Source organism: Muscardinus avellanarius (assembly GCF_963383645.1).
Source record: "Muscardinus avellanarius genome assembly, chromosome: 9".
NCBI lineage: Eukaryota > Metazoa > Chordata > Mammalia > Rodentia > Gliridae > Muscardinus > Muscardinus avellanarius.
Genome location: NC_137795.1, coordinates 69,701,368 through 69,724,817, shown reverse-complemented (window position 1 = coordinate 69,724,817; position 23,450 = coordinate 69,701,368). Strand labels below are relative to the sequence as shown.

Here is a 23,450-nt window from a genome sequence, read left to right as displayed (position 1 = left end):
GTGGTATACACCTACTACTTGGGAAGCTGAGATGTAAGGACCACAGGTTCAAGGCTTGCCTTAGCAACTTTGTGAGGCCCTCAGCAACTTAGTGAGACCATTTCCAAATAAAAAATAAAATAGGGCTGGGGTGTAGCTCAAAGGTGGAATGCCTCTGGGTTCAATCCCTAGCACAAAATAATATTGATAATAATTCTAATAATAATGATAAATAAAATGGGTTGGGGTTGTATTTAGAGGTAGAATGCCTCTGAGTCCAGTCTTTAGCCCCCAAAAGAAAAACAAAACAAACATATCCACTATATTTGTAAGATTTTTATTTTATCAAGTAAGTTTTTAATATATGTCACTCTTGAATGGCATATATTGACAGTAGATGTTTTTAAATTTTAGTCAATGTTTTCATGATTAATTTGTTCTCTGGGTTTACCTAAGCAAATAACCCCTTAAATGCCTTTTGGGACTCTGGCTGGAAAGAAAACATTGTCTTTGGAGAGGGTTGCCAAGCTCTGTTAATGAAAAGCAAGCCATTTGTTTTTTTGCTTCAGGGTGTATTCTGAGTGTGTCGGTAATTGTGCCATTGCAGCTGTATTTCCTGACTGTTAGTTTTATGCTTGATGAAGGATGATAATTAATGTGTTAAACACTTGGTGCATCCTGTTTGGAGACACGACTCTCTGTCTGCATTATTACAGGGATGGAACTCATGGCTCCAGAAGTTCAAAGTTTTACTCCAAAGGGGCCTTAGTCTATGAAATACATAATAGTTTTGTTACAAAATAATTTTATTATAAAAGTGAATTAAGTATCTCATACAACTTAAAAAAATATCTAAATGACAATTGTGACGCTTTTTTTATGGTAATGATTAATAGCTATTGCTTTTATACCTGGGGCCTGATGTGATTATACTGCATTTACCTTTACTGACATGTTCCTTTACATTTTAACTTTACAATAAATCGATTTTTGTAGCACTTTAACTTTATGTAAAATTAGCCTTGAAATTTGATATTCCAAAAGAATTTAAACCAAATAATTATAACAGCTCAAATTTAAAGCAGAAAGACTATTTTTAAAGTGGTTTCCAATAAAAGAAACAATCCCTTTATATTTCAAACAACAGACACTTATTGATTCATTAACATGTTACTAAACATGCACATTTTGCATGAATTATCATTAATGTATGAATTTTACACTGATTCCGAATCATCTGGGAATATTGTCACATGGTAGAAATTATCAAGTGCCGGGGATACGAGTGGAATGTAACTTACCAGACCTTGAAAGCATTGTCCCTTCTTTGAGAGAGTAATTTAGACCGAGTGTAAAGCATTTGTAAAAAACACTAAATGAAATTCTGTCTTGTTGGGAAAACAGAACCCTGTCTTAAATTGCCAGCCCTTAGATGTGGTTGGTTCACTTCGTCCTCCTAGGATGTAACCTACTTACAAATTTCTCCACTGATCCAGAACAGGCATCAGTCAAAAATTTAAAAATTTAAAAAAAAAAACTCTTTAGGCATCAAATGACTTTTTTTCTGGAAAAATCTAATTTGTATCCACTGATACAAATAGACTGTCCCCTCTACCTGGCACACTGGCACTGGCGGAGTTGGGCTTATAGAGAAGCGAGGCCTGGCTATTTCCAGCCCAGTGGAAACTCTTCCAGGGACTAGTTGAGGGGAAGGCAGGTCCTCCTTCCTCTGTATTTTTAAAGACATCAGAGTGCCTGCACATGGAACAAAAATGGCCCGTTGTAAAGGATGTTCCTCTGACACACTCCACCCCAGAGTTGTTAGAAGGAAAGAACACCAAGTTTTTTGTTTTGTTTTGTTTTTTTTGTTTTGTTTTTCTTTTTATAGTACTGAGGATTGAACCTAGGGGCATTCTACCTTCGAGCTACACGCCCAGCCCAATTTTTATTTTTTATTATGAAGCAGGGCCTCACTAAGTAGCTGAGGCTGGCCGCAAGCCCGTGATCATCCTCTTATCTCAGCCTCCCAAGTACTGGGATTACAAGCGTATGCAACCATGCCGGGCTAAGGAAACAAGGTTTTGTTCTTTCCTCTTCCTGTTCTCTGGACTTGTGATAAAGCACAGCATGTAAAAAAGTAATTCCTGGAGCCAGCCATACCTAGGTGTAGGCCCAGCTCTGCCACTGTCCAGCAGTGCAGTGGTGGTTGTTAGAGTGGAGATGGAGGTCATGGTGATGGTGGTAGTGGAGGGGGGCGTCAGTCCTACTGATGAAGGTTCCATAGCACCATGATGGTGGTGGAGAGAACTTACCAAGAATTCTGTAAGCTGGATGTGGCGACACACGCCTATAATCCCAGCACTTGGAAGACTGAGATGGGAGGATCACCAGTCAGAGGCCAGTCTCAGTAATTTAGCAAGACCCTCAGGAACTTAGTGAAACTCTGTTTCAAAATGAAAAAATAAAATAAAATAAGGCTCGGGGTATAGTTCGGAGGTAGAACACCCTGGGTTCAATCCTTAGTACCACAAAAATAAAAAATAAAAAATTCTGTAGAGGATTCAGAAACCAGCCATTGAGAGCATCCACGCAGGAGAATCTGGGGAGGTTGCTGACTAGCTTTGGTAGTGACTTTTTCACTCACCATTTTCATCCTGCATGTTAGTTTTATAGTGAGTTTCACAGGCAAGGCTGTGAAAAGCAAGAGGGATAAGAAGTCTCACCAGACCTCGCCTCGGGGATATCCAGCGCACTCTCTCCCTGGCTGCCACATACAGTTTGGCAGCTCCATTTCCAAACCTGTCCTTCAGCCCCACAGGCCTTGGTCTGGGCTCACAGGACTCCCACCAGGGAGGGAGAGGGCTGGGCAGGCCTGCCAGCCAGGAAGGCAGGAGGACTTGCCGTCTCTGCAACGGGGCTAATTCTACAGGACGCAATTTGGCTTTGCAACTGGCTCTTGATCTGTGCCAAGATTTTAACTCTAAGGAAACCCGAATTTGAAAACAAAACTCTTGGGCGTGTTCAAAAATAACTGTTGAAAACAGATGTGCCAATGTTTCCTTTCTCTCTCTCTCTCTCTCTCTCTCTCTCTCTCTCTCTCTTTCTCTCTCTCTCTCTCCCCCCCCCCTCCCCGGGTGTAGGTCCCCGTTCTAGAGGACGTCATTCTGAAGACCAAAATGCTTTGCGTTTTCAGAATTCAAAAAACATCCTTGACTCAATTTTGTTTTTCTCAAATTCGTATGCCTAGCAGCCTTCTTCCACCCACCTCCACATTTCTCAGTTAATCATTTGAACATTTACCGACAGGCCACATGGCTCTGCAGTTACTTGCTTTGAAAATAAAGCCATAATAGTTTTTATGAAAATTGGGTAAATATCCCTGCAATGCTATTTTGGTTCCCAGTCCCAACAAGGCAATTATGCATGGCGAACATCCAGAATATCCCTTTAGACTTTCAAGTTTTCTCTCGGTGTCATTACTTTACAGGGCATTTAGCAAAGCTTTTTTTTTTTTTTTAATTCCTTCTTCTTTTTTTCCTAAGCTGCTCCAGGCCAGATCATTGGAAATAGCAAGTTGGGATGTATCCAGGTCACTGGGGAGGAGAGAATAGATGAGTTGACCAAGACCACCACTGAAATCTGAGGTGGCCGAGCCCAGGCATGGCCTGCCCTTGGCCCGTCTGTGCTTCATGGCGATTGGCATTTGCTATTCCAGGCATCTGGTTACTCAGACCCTCCTCACAGCATCCTGGATCTTCCCCCTCCCCCATCTCACTCCTTTCCTAAATCTTCTTTGAGGGGAAAGGAAAAAATCTTACCATTGTGCTGGTAGTTATTCTGTGCCAGACACTCTCCTAAGGGTGAGGTGAAATAATGTCTAGGAGAGTTTGTCGTATAATATATGAGACTCCAGGTTAGGAAAATAATTCATGGTACTGTTAGGTTTGCCGTTGGCATATAGGAAGTGTGTGTGTTGTATCCCTCAAATTAACCTTGGAACATTGGGTAGACTTGGTTTACTTCTTGTGCTTCAAATGAGGAAACTTCAGCTCAGAGCTGTCTGGTCGTCTGCCCAAGGCTGCATGCAGTATGCAGCACGCCTGAGAACTGGGCCACCCTGCTTCCCATGGGCACTGTGAGGCAAGCGGGCAGGGAGAGCAGGATTGCCACCTTTCAAAAGCACAGCCCGAAACTTTCAATTAAAAACACCACTTTGAAGTGTGTGCTTGCAGATGAAAGCCTAACAATTGACATGACAGTCCTTCCAAGACCCGTGAACAGAACATGAGACTCTTAGACTTTGGAATGAAGTCCTCTCCATCCCCTGGGTACTTCTCATTGAAAGGGGGAGTCAGCCAGCCAGTAACTCAGAGGCTGAGGAAGGAGGATCACAGGGTCAAGACCAGCCTGGAAAACTTAGTGAGACTCTATTCCAAAATATAAATAAATAAATAAATGGCTGGAGACGTAGCTCAGTGGTAGAGCACTGTTGGGTTGAATCCCAAGTACCATGAAAAGAGGGAGAAGAGGAATCTCAGTAAATGTTCTTGGCTCAACAAGGTATAGAATTTTATAGACCTGGATTCAAATATTGTTTCTATCTGCTCATGGTTGAATAGCCTGGAGCAAGTTATTTCACCTCTCCATTTGCATGTCAGGAAATCAGGAAATCAAGAATACAAAGTTTATCCACTTTTGAAATGCCATGTGTAAAACTTGGGGAGTGAGGTACCTAACACAGGATAAGCACTTGCGATGTGTAATGCTATCAGACGTTTAAAGCCATCCGTAAGAACTTATATTTGGAATACTGATTATGAGCCTGAAACTGTGGAGAAGCATTCTCCCCATTTACCCTCACAAACATCTCTCCATTGTTCTGAGGGGTAGACAGAGGCCCACAGCAGTAAAGACCAGGTCCATGTCACAGCTCGATCTGTTTCCAAAGACCGTCTATGTTCCAAAGACACTATGGTGCCTTCCAACTATCAATTTTCCACCTGAAAGAATCAGATTACATGTCTTATTTACTGTTGTGATTGTTTTGCTCTAATTTTACCTTTACTTTCTACAATATAATTCAAGATTACTTTCTGTCTTAGATTAGTGACATTCCTTATATGGTATTGTTATAAAGTACACAGAGCGGAGGGAGAGGGCATGCACCAAATGTCTATAAACTGCACAGCTCATACACATCGTGGCTTCTGCTGTTTATTTCTCATGTGCTACCAATTACATAAGTATAAGCTGAGTGCAGCATCTTTTAACCAGGCTCGACTATTTTGAACACTTTCATTGCCTTCCATTGACAATTATTTGGCACTTCATATGAGTACAGTGTAATTAGTGGAAAATAGCATAAGAAAATTAAGTATCACAATTAAAGATTAAAGAAAATGTTACTCGGTTATCTAGATTAGATTTTAAATTTAGGTTATTAGAACTGGCTGCTGGCCTTTTGTCTGTGAAATTTGTTGTGTGGGGTAGTTTTGCTTTCATTCAGATGAATGTTGTTGTTGCTTTTATTTTCCTAATACAGGAAGTAGTAACTCCCATTATTATATTAAGCTGTTTCCTCTCTAAGACACTTTTGTAAGCTGGGTCTGCGTGTTTCCGCTGTCACGCTGATCTTATATACTGTGCGTGCTTCCTGAAATCATTTAAGCATTGATGGAAACTATTAGCATGTTGGTGCAGCCTTAACAGAGAAAGGTTACTTAGTCTAAAAACATTCTTTCAGTCTTGTATGTCACTGTGGGCTACTAATACACGGCGATTTTCTCAAGCAATTTTAATGATGGACCAAATGGGGTTGGGCTTTTTAGAAACAGAATGCTTTAGAGTTTTTGTTTCTGGATATGGATTCAAAGGTGACTTCCATCAGCAATGATTGGAAATGGTTTCATCTGAAGGCTGCCTCAACTGGACACAGCCAACCAGACCTTTTCTATTCATTTTGCCTAAGTAGGTGTTCCTGTCACCCCTGACTTATGAAAGCTGTAGAGTTAAAGGCTTTCCACTGAGTGGTGGACTCCAAAGGAATCTGAAGGCTTCACCTCAACTCCTCTCCCCACCCAGAGGCTGAGGCTTTGTAAATACAGTCTTGGGGACAGTGCTCAGCCAGCCAGCAGAATGCATGGTATCTGACAGTCACATCCAGGGACTGATTTTCAGGGAAGAAGGGGACATTATCTATCCTCCAGTATCTTCTCAGGTTCCCCTTCTCCTCTTTAAGTCTTCACTGTACAATGCTCATTGTAAGAAACAAGTTCCATGTGTGGTGATTTTTTTCTAACTATATAGAAAAGTATTTACCTTAGTTTGATCTGAAAACTTTCTTGCTTTAAGAGCTGCCCCTTTAAAAAATGTGCTTAAATTGATTATGATGATGCACGTACACATCCTTGAATGTATTCTACATCATTGATTTGTGCACTTTAAAAATGTTTGAATTCTCTGGCATGTGAATTATATGTCAGTTAAACCAATATATGTGTGTACGTGTGTATCCACAAGATCCTCCTGGTTCAAAGCTCTGCTATTTAATAAGTAAGTCTAGTACTCATATTAATTGTACTTGTGGTTTCCTAAATCTTTTTATATTATTCCCCTGAGCCTTTACATTTCCTAGCTAAAGAGTACTAATCTTTTCCATTTAACCTTATGCACATTAATTTATCAACCAGCAAAGATATATTTAGCATCTCTCTCGAACTGCAGAAGCCAAATTGTTATTAGGGACAATGGTACTGTAGGAGGAGAGGCACGATTGTCACAGGAATTATTAATAATAAATTAAAGTAGCAATTGGAACTGCAGCCATTCTGTTAGGGAAGCACAATAGTGTCTTAACTGTGATTGCAGTGACAGGGAACCAACAATTGAGTCCCTGCTAATGGCCCAACAGGGGAAGGGGTTGAAAAGAAGGAATGAGTGGTTTACATTACAAAGGGATTGTCTGAGAGCTGCTCAAGTGTGGTCAGGAGGGGAGGTCAGGCTGGAGACAGAAGGGATGATAACCGTGGAGCTGTCAAGGGCATCTCAGGGGTTTAGGCGAGGGCTGTGGCAGCTCAGCTCCCTGCAGCCAGCTGAAGCAGTCTCGTCCTGGCCCTGCCTAGTGTTGATTGATAAAAGGGAAACACAATGAGAAGATAATTGAGCAAACCAGGAGGCCTGGGCAAGTGTCACAGAATCCCAGAGTGAATCCTGGGAGGCATCAGAACCTTGGCTGAAAACATTCCTGGCTTCACTGTGACCAGAGTTGGACCATTCTGTGGGCTATCAAACTGCTGTAAGGGGGTGGGGTAGGGGGTGAATAAAATGCTGTGATTGGCAGAGCTATTGAAAAGAGTAGGTCCTTGACATCTGATGAACTCCCACTCATGGGCGCACATTTCCAAAGCGCACGCACACACATGCCGCTTTTCCGGATGCTTTGGGGTCTATAAAAAAATCATGACCATCTAGACTACAGCCCATATTCATTGTCTCATTTGTTCTACTACTGTGCTTTGTTGCGTTTCGCCTCTGGTCCAAGCTACAACGAAGGATCACGTATTGCATTTAGTTGTCATGCATTAAAGAGACACAGAGAGCAAAAGAATATGATGAGACAAATGGGGAGAAATGTTAAATATTGATGAATCTGAGTGGAGGAATGTCCTCGCTGTGCGACCCTGCTGGCCTCTTTATCCTGATCTCACAAGACTTGTACTCTTGCCAACTGCACCGCTGCCCCACAGGCATCTCCTTTTTGTTCCTCAAACAAGCCCAGCTATTCCCACCTTTGGGCCTTTGCATCTGGGGCCCCTCTTCTTCCAGAGCTGCACAGAGCCGGCTCTTTCTTGTCACTTAACTCTTGGTTGAAATGTCACTTCCAAGAGAGGACGCCCTGCTCGCTGCGGTAATGACCCCGTCACTTTCTAGCCCTCTATTTTAATTGTCTGCCTAGGCCTATCACTAGCTGATAATATTGGCCGCCTCTTTCATCAGCATTTCCAGAACACCCAGAGAAGCACCTGGTACTTGGTGGGTGCGCAAAAGTATTTGCTGAATGAATGTGCTAATTTAAATGTCCAGAATTAGGTAGTCATTAAAACTGATGGCAATGCTTTTAGATGTGCTTTATGCAAGAGAATGCTTCAGAATCCAAACCGAGGACATCTACTTACAGAAATCCTGTGTTAGAACAGGATCCTGGATCCTGTATACAATGATTTCAGTTATACAAGTTGTATGAGTATAAAAGTAAGGGAAGCATATGAAAATATCCCATTTCAGGAGAATGGAATTATGAATAATTCTTACTTATTTCCCAAACTTCATGCATATGTTTTTATTATTTTTCAAATCAGAAAAAAAAATTAAGAGACAAAGCATGCCAGGCATTGTGGTACACACCTGTAATCTCAATATTTGGGAGTGGAAGCAAGAGGATCACAGGTTTGAGATCAGCCTCGGCAACTTAGCAAGACCCTGCTTCAAAACAAAAAATAAAATTGGGCTGGGGAGTATAGCTCAAAAGTAGAATGCTCCTGGATTCAATACCCAGTACTAAAAGAGAGAGAATATATATATATATATATATATATATATATATATATATATATATACCAGATAGATAAGATTGAATCTTATTAAGACTGTAAATACAGGTTGAAGTCAAAAGGACTTTCTCGAATTTGGAACACTTAGGGAAACTTTATGGAAAATAGATTGATCTGGAATTTTGAGGTAGAGAAATAGAATGAACAAAGGAGGGGGCAGCAAGTATACAGGAGACTAGGAGGAGACGGGCTAATGGAATGGAGAGCTCAGGTGTGGGAAGCCCGCTGGGAGTTAAGATAGGATCATTTTTTTAGATGATGTTTAAAATCAGCCAGAGAGGCTTCTAGACTAGAAGTGGAAATAAATCAGGAACCATTATGAGTACTTGAGGAAAGGATAACATGACAGCATGGGTGTTTTAGCAAAATTATCCTGTGCAGAGAGTGAACCTGGGGCTGGCTGCTGGGGCAGAGGGGAAACTCCAATATGCATCTGGTGTTCATGGCAGACTCCAGAATCAGCCACAGCTCTGTGCTGCCTGGACACAGCCCTGGACCCACCTTCACTCTGTCTCCAGTCAGCCATTACTAATTAATCCGAGTTGGTTCTGAAACTTGCCCGCCTCCTTCTGTGTGTATGTCACACTGGAGAAGTGACCAACGGGAAGGAGAAAAATATACGAAGACATGATTGCCCAAAGGACGAGAACCTGGATTTTAGTCGTTCTTAGAATATAAGGAGGAGCCGTATCCTGAGATGTTTCTTTGGTATTCATAGGTCTGTACTTTAATTAGGGCCAGAAATAGAGATCTTTTTGTATAACTCATTATTCAGCTGTTAAAGAAATGTTTTGCTTTTTTTTTTTTCCTGGTCTTTGTCATTGGTGTGCAGTTTGTAGGCATTTGCTTTTAAAAACAAAAATCTCTCCTTAAATATTTAATGAGCCTTGAAAACAGTAACTCCAACAAATGATATGCCAAGAAAAAGACTCTTGCCCATTTTTAATCTATAAAGATTTGAACGCACCTGTTCTGTCCATTTGTGGGAGTTAAGTTGTCAGAATATGTTGAGACACTGGGGCTTTTTTAAAAAAAATGTTTTGTTTTATGTTTTTTTTAAGGCAGTTTTTAGACTGCAAAACAGCAAACAAAATTAAAAATAAAGTGAAATTTTCTCATCTGTGGTGGCGGTGGTGGGGGGAGCTCTGACTGTCAATGCGTGGGCTGCAAGCAGAACAGAAGGTTTATCTTAGCTGCGTGTTGAAGTTGGAAAATAAAGTTAGCAATAGCCAAAAGGCCTTCTTTTGAATAACTTATCACAAAAGGGAAAACACAAACCTAGTGGCAAATCAACTTTCTTTTTTAAGCCAGTATTTCTTGGCTGAGTCTGAAAATATTGTCTCTTTGCCATGTAAAATTTCCTTTCTGTCCACATGATTGGTCCAGGATAACTTCCCAATACCTGTAATTCAAGAATTGGTTGCTAGGATCAATGGCAATTGAATTTTTTTATTGATGATTTTTTTTCTTTTTCTTTTTCTTTTTCTTTATCTTTGACTCGGGATCAAGAGCTTACAAGACCCTATGAAAAAACTAGTTGAGAAAGAAGAAAAGAAGAAGATCACCCAGCAGGAGAGCACAGACATGGCAGGGCTGGAGCCAAGTCAGTAAGTCCCAGCTTCTTGTGCAGTCTTTCTTCCCATAGGTGAGGGTGGCACTGGCCTCACTCATGGAGTCCAGGTGAGGTCTCAGACTCAAGGATAGGCTCACTTCCTCACTCCTCTATGTAGATGTATGAACCTTGAGGCCAAGCTCTCCCAGCAGTATCCCCGCCAGCTCAGCCTCACCGGTCCCAATAAGAGATCCATTCCAGGGTCCTCAGAAAGGGCACACTTGTAAGGAATTGACTGGGGCAAGAGAGGGCAATGTCCCCACACTGCCTGGCTCTGTCTGGCAGTCTTAGCTCCAGCTTCGAGTTCTTTCTGGTTTCTGGACCCCATATGGTCCTGATGTCACTGCCATTCATAGGATGCTGTTCTAGACAGGAAAGCCCCCAGCTTCTCTATCCTAGAAGCCGATGGCCTACACAATTGCCTTAGTAGTGCATGTAGCACTCAGGTATTATCCTACCAAAGTGTTGGGTGGTAACATTTTGTTTTCACTGTTTAAACTTTGTTTTCTCCTCTGTGGGGTGGAGAACAGCAGCAACAGGAACTGACCTCCCCATCTCCATTTCTTACCTCTTTACAAACAAGGCACCTCCTGGCATTAGACATAAGGACTGAGTGAACTTCTCCACATAGGTAGCAGATGGTTCCTAACCCCATACAGTGAGGAGGAAGTGTAAATGTGAATCCATGTCATCTTCTATGGGGATGAAGTGGCCTGAAGGAATGTCCTTTGTCTTTGAACTGGCCGGCCTAAAGTAGATGACCTAGCCTCTGTTCACCATTCCTTTTTTACACATAGGCAAAATTTAGATGACCATTTTGTGGTAAAACAAGCTTATGTTTTTACTGCATTTCCAAATAAAGTTTCAGGTATATTGTGTTTCATAGAAATGTTTGCTGCCAATATTAGCCCCTTTTAATTTTTTTTTTTGTGTGTGTGTGTATGAGAGAGAGAGAGAGAGAGAGAGAGAGAGAGAGAGAGAGAGAGAGATGAGTGAGTGAGTGTGTCTGGGGATGGAACCCAGGGGCATTTGACCTCTGAGCTACACCTCCTGCCCTATTTTGTATTCTTTATTTTGAAACAGGGTCTCACTAAGTTACGGAGGGCCTCACTAAGTAGCTGAGGCTGTCTGCAAACTGCAATCCTCCTGTCTCAGCCTCCCAAATGCCAGGATTACAAGTGTATGCCACCACGCCCGGCCCTTTATAATTTTTAAACAAATACTAGCAGGTTAGTGGCCAGCCTCAGCTACTTAGTAAGGCCCTCCACAACTTAGTGAGACCCTATTTCAAAATAAAGAATAAAAAATAGAGCTGAGGATGTAGCTCAGAGGTAGACTGTCTCTGGGTTCAATCCCCAGTTACACACACACACACACACACACACACACACACACACACACACTAAAAATTTTCTCAAGTGCAAAACAAAGACAAGTTGTCATTATTGAACAGGCAGTAGAATGTGAGCTGGATCTAGTACAATTGGCTTTCTAGGAGAAACCTGTTTAACCCCTTTTTGGTATATTATTACCTTTATGATAATAATGCTAGCTACCATCAAAAGAGTACCTTTACACGCTAGGCACATGCTAGGGGCTATATTTACATTACTTATTCTCAGGCTATCCTTCAAAGTAGCCACTGTAGGCATTTTCCTATTGTGTGAAGGATAGAAGCAAGACTCAGAGAGGCTAAGGGGCTGCCCATGATCCCCTAACAGGGACAGGAAGAGCCCACAGTGGATCCCAGCACCTCCATTGTACCAGATAAGTGAATGCAGTCAAAATAAAGCACTGGCCAATTCTCAGAAGACTATTATCTTGGGTCATTTTTTATTTGTTTTAATAAATTTTAGATTTCCCAAATATTTTAGTACTTCATTTTTAAATACTCAAAAAGTATAAACCAGTCACTATTTAAAATGGCTAAGCTGGGTGTGGTGGCGCACCCTTGTCATCCCCGCGCTTGAGAGGATGAGACAGGAGAATCACACGGGTTCGAAGCCAGCCTCAGCTACTGAGTGAGGCTCTCAGCAACTTAGTGAGACCCTTTTTCCAAACAAAATATAAAATAGGTCTGGGAGTATAGCCCAGAGGTAGAAAGGCTCTGGGTTCCACCCCCAGTACCACCAAAAATAAATAAATAAATAAAATAAAATGACTAAACTTTTAACAAGAATTTTGTTCCAAAATAGGAGGTAAAGTTGAACCACCATGGTAGGAGGCATGTTCAGAGACACCAAGCGAGTCTCAGGTGGTGGTGTGTCTGTCTGTGAAGACAAGGAAAGAGCAGGGCCTGTCTGCCTGCACAATAGGGCGCTCCTGCCTCCAGCCTCCATCCTTGGGGGTTCTCTTCCCTAACACCGGGAGTCCAAACAATCCACTGTTCAGCTATAGGGCCATTCTACCTCTGAGCTACACCTCCAGCCCTATATTTTATTCTTTATTTTGAAACAGAGCCTCACCGAGCTGCAGAGGGCCTCGCTAAGTAGCTAAGGCTGGTGGCAAACCTATGATCCTCTTGTTTCAGCCTCCCAAGTACTGGAATTATAAGTACTCACCACCATGCCAGGCTTTTTACTACATTCTTTAAGTGATAATTGTATATATCTGTCTTTATTACCCCTAACTGCCCATCTAAATACTTACAAAACAAAAATCAGATATTAACTTGCTACAAGTGGGAAAGAAAGCCAGCAAACTTTTTTCTTCAGAAAATGTATAGCATGTAAATTACTTGTATGTGGACTCCCCCCACCTCGCAATGAATAGATATTATCCTGAAATTTTTACTGTATCATAAATATAATATTGGTAGAAATTAACAAATGACCTCTATTTTTATTTATTTTAAGATTAATTTCCTTAGAGGATGAAAACCAACACAAGGAATCCTCCAGTTTTAAGAGTAAGTTTTAATTTTCATTTAGATTTGCTTCTGAAATACTACTTAACGCTCAACAGCCAACACGTTTTCTTTCTTGGAAAGCTCCTTCTAGTCCTTCCTTCTTTTCCAGTTGGGAAAAGACCATACTAATTTGTTTCCTATAGATTCAGTTTTAAATGTTCAAATACCAGCATGTCAGCCCTATGGAATTTCTGAGAATTGCTATACAGTTTAAACCAGAAAGTAGCATCTTGGGTCACTTCAGCAACAGCCACAAGTGGGACCTGGCAGAAAGCTATTTCTGTTCACAACAGATGACAAGATTTCTGCTACTGCCTTTATTAGCTCTAACAACCACATGGACAGTGGAGATGATTTTAGTAAGATCACAGTGTTCCAGTGGGGAGCGGTGACATACGCCTGTAATCCCAGTATTTGGGAATCTGAAACAGAAGGGTGTCAGGTTCAAGGCCAGCCTTGACAACTTAGCAAAACCTTATTTTAAACTAAAAATGGTTAGGGTATAGCGCAGAGGTGGAATTCCCCCTGGTTTAATCCTTAGTACCATGGTATTACATCAGGAAGGTTTGGTCTTTGGTGATTTGTGGGTGGGTGTCTGTCATTGCTAAGGACAGATGAGGAGAGCTTAGAGTCAGCTCTGCCTGGTGATTCCTCAGGTTTCCTGTACCAGGTGGCACCAGGTCTCACAGGTCAGCTATATGTGATATGTTAGGAAAAGGGGTGAGAGCCTTGGGGAATGATACAGTGCACAGTGAAAAGCTTCTAGCCATTTCTGCCCCCTGCACTACTGTCAGGTTTTGCACTGACTCTGTACCTCATGAAGGGGTAAAAGGTGTGGGAAACCGTAGTAGAACAAATGTGCTGTGATACTGAGGCTCCCATCTGGACTCAAAATCCTCAGAGATACAGGGGAATGTTTTCCAAGTGTTATAAAGAATACCAAAATCACCCACCCAGCTGTCCAGCTGGCCCCTCCTGGGGATGTCCTTATCTCTACCCCACCTCATGTGTGCCATGGCCTGTGACAACACAGATCCTAGAACTTTCCTCTGATTCCATTCTTTTCCTTTACCATCTCTTTCTCTTCCTTTTTCCCCCTTTTATTGGTGCATTGCAGTCATACATCTCTTTTTTTTTTTTTGGTGGTGGTACTGGGGTTCCTAGAAGCCCTTCTACCTCTGGGCTACACTCCCAGACCTATTTTTATGCTTTTTTTATTTGGAAACATGGTCTCTTAAGCCAGCACGGCTGGCTTCGAACCTGCGCGATCATCCTGTCTCCGCCTCCCAAGCGCAGGGATTACAAGCGTGCGCCACCACGCCCGGCTGATGTGTGCCTGCATTTCTCTACCATCTTGTACCACATTAAGATGTATGACTACTGCCGGGCGTGGTGGCGTACGCTTGTAATCCCCGTGCTTGGGAGGCGGAGAAGGGAGGATCGCGCAGGTTCGAAGCCAGCCGCGCTGGCTTAAGAGACCCTTTTTCCAAATAAAAATATAGAAATGCATGCACACATCACTCAATTAGCCCTTACCCAATTCCCACCCCATTTCCTCCCCCTCCCTCCTACTCATGTTTGGCTTAGTGACTGACATCATGTACATTCACAAACATACCTTCTCTTTCTCTTCCTTCCTTACTTTTCTAACCACTTGTTTCACCTGCATTTTTCTTCCCCCACTTCACTCCTTCATTCGCCTTTCAATGGAGTCAGGGAAAAGGGGTCCAGAAAAACAACAGCAGCTCACTGTCTTGCTCCAGTGCTTAGCTTCCTGTCTCCAGCTCATGAGCAGGCACCTTCAATACTCACGGATTTCTTCACAGCTGCTGTTTACTGAGAGCTACCTCTGGCAGGCATGGCACTGGGCTGGTGGCAGACAGCATACACCAGGCACATTGACCCCTCTGGACTGGAATTTATAGTCACAAGGAGAAGCAGATAATTGCCCGATAATCACACAATTGGGCAATTTCAGCTTTGCTAAGAGATATGGGAGAAAAGTGCAGGGCTTTGGGCACATGTGATAGAGGTGCCGTGCCTATTTGAGGGGTTCAGGGGATAAGCTAAAGCCAAGTGTTATTGCAAGACTTTTAAAGCAAAATAAACAGCCTGGGCAAAGGCTATAATCCAGGAAGGACCAAGCAAAGGTCAAAAGAAACATATTCTAGGCCGTGAAAGAAGGAAAAAGCAGTGAAGAGGCTGGGCCTGATCTTGCTGGCCAGAGATCTCTGTATTGATCTCTGCTATATTGATCTGAGCTTTCCAGCCTCAGTATCCCTTGGTGGACCTACAGCATGAATCATTAATGTTGTGGGAATCAAGGTCATTGAACAGAATAAATTTAGTTCGGTGGGAAAAGTTAAACTCCATTTTATGAAATTTGTATGCAAATTAATAACTATATACATTATATACTCATAATCTGTAGTATGCAAGAGAAATGCAAATTTATTCTTTCCCTGTAAGTACAATTGCATGTGGTATTTGCTTAATATTTTGAGACTGTAAATGTCTGTGACCTTCCTTTATATATACCTAGAATGGAATCCATTATAATGAAGTGGCATCTGCCTTTTATTTTGTCACCATGTAAACAACCTGTTTTAAGAATTTTCTATTGCACACTCATAACCTACTGATTAGAGAAGTTTTGGGTTCACAGAAAAATTGGGCACAAAATGCAGAGATTTCCCATATAACCTCTCCTACCATATAAGCATAGCCTCTCCTGTCAACATTCTACACCAGGATATGTATTTGTTATAATAAGTAAACCTTCACTGAAACACCATTTTCACTAAAAGTCCATAGTCTGTACAGATTCACTCTTGCATGTTTTATGCTATATTAAGAGATATTAAAATATGAAATGACATTTGTCTACCATTACAGTATCATACAAAATATTTTCACTGCCCTAGAAGTTCTCTGTGCTCCACCTATTTGTCCCACCTTCCCCTAAACACTTGGCAGCCACAGATCCTTTTACTGTCTCTACAGTTTTGCCTTCTCCAGAATGTCATGCGGTGGAACTCAGACAGCAGGCAGCCTTTTCAAATGGGCTTATTTCACTTAGTAATCTGCCTTTTTACTTTGGCCAGGTCCATATGGCTGAAGTTCATTAGCAACATCAAGTAGTAGTCAATTATGTAAGTCATACATTTCTCCATGGAAGGAGAATTTTTAGGCCTATGTCACGTAATTTCCTCTGCTCTCTACCAACCAGTCAGAGATTCAGAACTAGATCTGCATGCATTGATAAGCAACAGCTAGAATAAAACCTAATCTGAGGACCCTGCTTCTGCATGAGTGAGCTAGTGTATGCAATTTCTTACTGAAACTGTGCATTTACCTTATCCTGCAATACTACAGGGACATGTGCACCAGGCTGAGTTGGTGATAACGAGCTGCATATGTTATATTACAGGTGAAGATGGAAAAAGTATTTTATCTGCCTTAGACAAAAGCTCTACATACAATACATATTCAGGTAATCTAGATTAAGGAAAACTACTCAACAATTTGCCTTAAGCTCCTAAAAAAAGAAAATTAACTCAGACTTTTTTCTTTTATATTTTCCTTCCTCTAAAGGACCTATGGATGAACTATTAGAAATGAAACCTGAGGAAGGTGGTAAGATTTATGAATTTCTTTGGGGTTACAGTTTAACTTCTTAGTTCTTTTTTGCATGCAAGAATATGCAATTTTTATCTTTTTAATAGCTTTGCACTCCTAAGCACTTTTTTAAAGTGACAGTCCTTATAAATTACCTTAAATATGCCCAAGCACATATTAGTATGTGTAGATCTGTCAATGTTACTATATTTAATTTCATAATGTTCAAACTACTAAAATTAAAAGTTATGCCAAAGGTTACATGCTGTCATGAAAAAGAAATTGTCTTCATGAGACAGATATGGATCCGAATACTGATTCTACTATAAATGGCGTATATAACTTTAAATAATTTACTTACCTAGGTGTGATTAATTGTGTACATCTGTAATCCCAGTACTTGAGAGACTGAGACAGAAAGATCACTGGCTCAGGATCAGCCTCAGCAACTTAGTGAGACTTTCAACAACTTAGCAAGATCCTGTTTCAAAACAAAAAATAATAAAGGAGGGCTGGGGGTGCAGCTTGAAAGTAGAATGCTCCTGGGTTTAATCCTCAGTGCCATAAATAATAATAAGAAGAAGAATTAATAATAATGGCTTTATAATTAAACTATCTAACCCTTTGTTCTTATTTGTAAAGTGGAATGAATAGCAACCACCTTGCTGAGTAACTGTCAGGCGTAGAGATCAGGTTCATAAAGGATGTTTCATTTGGTCTCTGACACAAGGATGCTCTTAAGAGGGTAGAACTAGGACTCTCCCATTGCTTTACTATGTTGCATTTCCACTGAAACTTAGTTAAATGGCTGGGGAGAATTTTCTGGGCCAAGTCCCATACCCAAGTTCACCAGACCTAAAAACCCCTTACTAAATAAACCCTCAGAAGGTAATCCAAAACTATGGATTCAGATGAGACTGTATAGAGTGTGAAGTGATCCCAAGAAACTGAGTACATTCATCTTGATCGTAGCCTTTGTTCTCCATCCTGCCAAGGGTCTCCTCTTGGGGCTCCACCAAGCTCTCAGAACACTTCTAAGATGCTGAGTCAAACACCAGAGCAGCCCCTGCCCCAGCAACTGGCACACAGTCGGCCCTAGTCATGGTCACACAGGTTTCTTCCAGGACAGAAATTGGCCAGAGTCATTCTATGGGCCTCAGTTAACCAGGATGGACAACTCAAATTAGTATGGTTAATGTGGATTTAATTCCCAGAGGATGAGAGAAAGAAATTCTCTGGAAAACAGAGGATATTGATTAAAGGTTTTTGGGTTTTTCTAAAAAAAAAAAAAAAGAATAAAAAAGAAAGAAGCAGAGTCACCACAGCTCTGGCATTAAGTTTCCAAAGCTTAGAAATATCAACTTGAGATCAGAAACCTGCCTTCCTTATTAATGTCTTACTGCAGGCAGCATACCATGTGGTATTTCATGAATGTCTATGCATATTGTATCAAAGTGACTGGCCTTTTGTAAATATTAAAATCATTCCAGGTATTGAAATTAATGAGCAAGCAGTAACTGCAGATTACTGCTTGCTCATTAATTTCTAATTAATTGCTAATTAATTAATGTAACTGAATGTGGCCTCCATTTTGTAACAACTTTCCCCCTCAGCTAAAGAATGGACTGTTTTGGTAGAATAAAGTTGCCTTTTACAAATTATTTTTACAGGGGGAATATATTTTAATCTTACTAAAGTGATATAAAAAGGATAGTGTATAGCAAGCCCTAGGTACTCACTACTCAGTTTCAACAAGTCTTAATACTTAACAAGTATATTTACAGTCATACATACGCTATAGCTTATTATAACAGTTAGATTGATAGTCCTCCTAACCCCAAAATCTTGTCATCATCCTATTTAATTTTTAAATTAACTTCTGAGTAGGTAATATATTCATATTGGGACAAAAAACAAAATAATAATAAAAATATTATAAAAACTTTTGTTCCTATTTATGCTTCCCACCCACCCCCATTCTGCTTCTTCCATCCCCCAGTGTATCCTCCAAGTGTTTCTGTATTTACATATAGCAAATATGTCTATATCCTCATTACATATATGTATATATATATATATATATATATTTCTATATATAATACATTCAATCAATGAGAAATAAAAAGAGATTAATCTAGGCATGGCTGGTTTTATTGGCCTTAGGGACTGTAAGCACTAGCACCCTGCTGCTCAGGGGCCAGTTCACATCCAGTGGTAATTCTGATCCTCTGGCTAAGCTGAGGGTACAGTGTTATCAAAAAGCAGACCACTTATGACCACAGAAACAATTCTCAAAGAGCCATCACCCAAACAGTCACTCTGAGTCAGTGTCATAATGCAGTTTGCTTTCTCCTACTAAATGATAATGTAATGAAAACCCAATATTTGACCATAGCTTACAAAAATATTTAAATTGAAAAGAAATCTAGTGACTCCAATGACATGAAGGTGGCCCTGAAATTGTGTTATGACCATATGTGCCACTCTGACCTCAATTCATGAGTTACAACATGTAGAAGGCTTTGTGTTCCTCAAAGTTGGGCCAAGAGCAATAACTAGCATGTAACTGAACAAAAAGCCCTGGGATAAACAGAATTCACCTAAATCTCATCAGTTGACCTTGCCCAAGAGATCCCTCTCCAGGACACAACTGCCTGAGCCAATGAAAAAAGAAAGTTTAATTGCCGATATTATACTGACATATCTATCTTCTGTTACTTTCTTCCTTTTTACTCCCTGAGTAATTCAGAGTGAGTCTGAACTCTGGCCACATATCACCAGGACAGCTCCCCAGTAGCTACCAGAAGCCAAGATGAGAACCTTCAGCCTGTAACCATCAGGCTTGTTTCTCTCTCCATGGGCAGCTTCTCCGGAGTCACTGAGAACTGTCACCTGCTCTCATTCATGCATTCATGCTAGGAATCTGATTGTTTCCTCCCATGCAGTATAGCAAGTCTTAAGCTCATTGTCTGGTCTCATAGCTTTTCCTCCTTCCTGCTTCCCCAAGTATTCTGGGATGTTCTTCTGGCTTGGATTCTTTCATGAAATAATTGTGTGTGTGTGTGTACAGTGTTCGAGTGGTGTTGCAGTATTGGGAATTGAACCCAGGGCCTTGTGCATAAGAGACAAGTGCTCTACCACTGAGCTGTATCCCCAGCTCAGTAACAATATATTTTAAAGTGATATACTGTTCTTACTGAATCACCATTTAGTCTGTATTGTTCTATATGAATATATCCCTACACAGATTCTATAAAGATTCACCCCAGTCCCAGGTTTCATGTTTTTCAGTAATACTGTTTGGTTGCTAAAGTCTAATACTAAAAATGGAGGAACAGACTTAGAGATCATTGACACATATTTGTTTGGTGCCTGCTCAGGTCTAGCACTATTAGTATTAGATTGCTTTTTTTCTTTTTCAGAGTTGGTAGGAGAAGTGGTTCCCTCACTTCGCCCATTTGTACATATTATAATCTATCTTTGTTTGTTTGTTTGTTTGTTTGTTTTTAACCAGAAGGGGGTTTTTAGAAGCAGCATTCTTGAATTCTAAACAAGTAAATTCTGTTACCCACACCTTGTAAAATGAAGAATACTTTTCTGGTTAGACATTTTTGTAAGGTGGTTTCCTACCCATCTTCCCCCTACTCCCTTTTGGGCGACGTGAGGGAGTGTTGGTGTTTGGGGTTTTCATCTGCACTGCTGGCGTGTGGCCTTGACAGTTAGTCATCGTGTCGTGGAGGGGCCAGGGAGAAACCCAGAGCAGGGAGTCTTCCTGTTTCACACACAGATGAAGGTAAACGAAGTGACATTTATCTGTTTGTTTTCCTGTGTTCTCATTTTCGGTCTGTGTAGTTATGTTTCCATCTTGTGTGTCCCTAATTCATGCTGAGGTCATGAAACTCAGTATGATTTCAAAAATACCACCCGAAGGAGCTGTTGCCGGTTTCCCACACTCTGTCAGAATTGGAGAGCTTTCTCTATTTGAGTCTTTACAAGCCAGAGCTCACTGGTTCAGGACTGGTTCTCCTGGGGAATGTTTTCTGGGCGTGGGGTATTTATTTTTGCACACCAAGTGGCTCTGCCATCCCAGCCATTCCACTGTGGTGCCTGCTTGGTGCCAGGCAGCCAGGTTATCCTGTGACCCTGGAAATCCTGAACACTCACACACGTGGCTCTATTAGTCCAGATATGAGATCCTAAATAGGTGTGAAGTAAAAGCATAGTGTCACTGTGAGAAAACACCTTGGCCTGTGAGTCAGAGGCCCCAGCCAGATTATCTGTAATTAATAAATTATATGACCTTTGCCAGATTATTCGATCTGGATGTCTTTTTCCTCATCTATAAAATGAGTTAAAAGAGATGGTCTCAAAGATCCCTATTGGTTGCAAAAGGGAAATAAATCGGGGGGGGGGGGGTTATGTTGGGAGAAAATAGATCTTTTTGTTGGGAGAAAACAGGAGGTTCCCAGACAGGAATGCAAAAAAGCACATTTGAACAGTGGCCATGAGAGAAGACATTGGCTGAACTGTAGCTTTCCAAGATTGCATTAAGAAGTGGCTATAAGGGCCATGTTAGAGCTGGACCATTAAAGATGTCAAAGTAGTGTCCCTTTGCTGCTCTGTAGTCAGGAGGAGCCATTGGAGAATTTTGAGTGCCGGAGTAATCTTACAGCCACACTGAGCAAAGGTCCACAGTAGAAGGCTGCCTCATGGCGTGCCCGCAATCTCTCCACTGGACAACTGTGACGGGCCCCAGATAGGAGTTAGTCATTAGAGTTGAGGGAAGAAATTGGGGTCACAGGTAGAGTCTTGGGGATCTTCCAAGGTAAGGTTAGAACCATGAGAATAGATTAGATCTTTGATAGAAATAGTAGGAAAGGGAAGTATAATAGTTTAGAGTAAGCAGAATAAGCAGAGGCAGCAGAGAAGGTATCCTCAAGGAGACAGATCGTCCCAGAGAGCCACCTCCTGGGGACTCCCAGGAGATGACAGCACTTCCAGGCCAGCCTCAGCACTGTGGAGGCTGAGGCCTGAGGAAAGGGAGTTGACGTTGGCTCTCAGGATCTCACCGGCAGCCTTCCAGAGAGCCACTTTGGCATAGCATGGGAACGGGAATTTAATTGCAGGCAGCTGAAAAAAAAAAAAAAAAAAGTAAGGCCAAAGTAGAATTTGTGGCTATGGAAAGAAGAAATAAGAACAACAACTTGAAAGGGGAGGGGGCATGCTATCCAGTGAAGATTGACTGTTATTGGGATGTGCATGCTCTCAGCTCCTGGGGCCAGAGGAGAAGCTTAGAAGGGTGAAAGGCTAAAGGACAGGAGATGAGTAATGGTGGGAGCAGAGGGAGCTTCCAGGAGGATGGAGGGCACAGAGAGGGCTAAGCTCAGAAAGGAAGAGGGACAGCTGAAGGAAGGGTCATAAAGTTGGAGACCGAGAGGAGGTGTGTAAGGGTGTTCTGTCTGCCAGCTTCTGTTTGTCTAGTAACGTGTGGCTGGGCTATCTGATAGGAAAGGGAGTGTGGAGACTGACTGGGGAGCCTGCAGGGAGCCAAGGCAGCTCAGAGAAGCATCCTTGGGGCTGGCACCCACAATATTTGCTCCTCCTTTAAGACAAGAGTAGGATGAGGCACTCAACCCCGTAGCAATCTTTCTGTCTCTGTGGGCGGAGCCCTGACTCCAGATGTGTGGCTCTTCCCAGGGCTTCCCTCCAGGAGAAGCGTATCTCACCCTGGTGTGTGTCTTCATTTCCTTTCGGTTGAGTTGAATGATTTTCAAAGAAAATGATAGCGTGATAGGACGCCCAAGAGCCTACTGACTAGTGTTCTGTCAAGTCTTGACTTGTCCGGGTGCAGACTTAAGCCTGTCCTTTTCCACTCGTAATTAAGTTTTTCTTACAAGTATGTGTAGCAATTTCAGACCTCTTAATTATCAGTGCAATAATTGGGAGGTTTCCATGTTTTATGGTTCAAGTCAGTGTCAGTTTCATTGCTTTTAGCTAAGTAATAAGGTCTCTTAAAAAAGAAAACATTCACCATGCAGCCTGCTTTAACTATTAAATAACCATGGTTTAAAATAATGGGCCATGTTCAGTGGTAGACCTCCAAAGAGGCAAAATCTACATCTGAAATGAACTCTAGACAGGGTATCATCTTGACCACAGGTCCTTTTCTCACTTGGATAACTCACATATTTGAGTTTGTTGGGATACAGTATGAATCAGGAATCTTTTGGTTGCAAGGAAAGAACCCCTTCCTGAAATATCAACCTAGGATTAGAACTTTTTAAGAAATAATTTATTAGTCCATGTGACTGGGGACACATCGCAATTGATTGACTTCAAATAAGATTGGATCCAGGAGCTGAGACAGCATTGTCAGAATTCTCTTTCCAAGCTGGGCTTGGTGGCTCATGCCTGTAATTCTAGTACTTCAGAGGCTCAGACAGGAGTAGCAAAGATTGGATGACAGCTTCAGCAATTGGCAAAACTCTCAGGCACCTAGTGAGACCCTGTTTCAAAATAAAGATAAAATAGGGCCGGGGTTGTAGCTCAGAGATAAAATATCTCTGGGTTCAATCATGAGTAACACACACACACACACACACACACACACACACACACACACTTATTTTTTTCCCAACTCTTATATTCATTCCCTCTCTATATTAGCTTTACTATCACTAGAAATCTCAGACAAGCAGCTTTGATTCCTGGAATCCCAGAGCAA

At 41.5% G+C, this 23,450-nt stretch overlaps 1 protein-coding gene across 1 annotated transcript in view; it reads left to right on the top strand.

Moving 5' to 3' along the window:
- Positions 1-23,450, top strand: part of ICA1 (islet cell autoantigen 1) — a gene marked incomplete at both ends in the record, with an annotated part of 138,095 nt that overhangs the window by 97,289 nt on the left and 17,356 nt on the right. Inside the window, 3 exons of the mRNA XM_080701787.1 lie at positions 10,098-10,195; positions 13,056-13,108; positions 16,703-16,744. Coding sequence (XP_080557913.1) covers positions 10,098-10,195; positions 13,056-13,108; positions 16,703-16,744 — 193 coding nt within the window. The remainder of the gene's footprint in view (positions 1-10,097; positions 10,196-13,055; positions 13,109-16,702; positions 16,745-23,450) is intronic.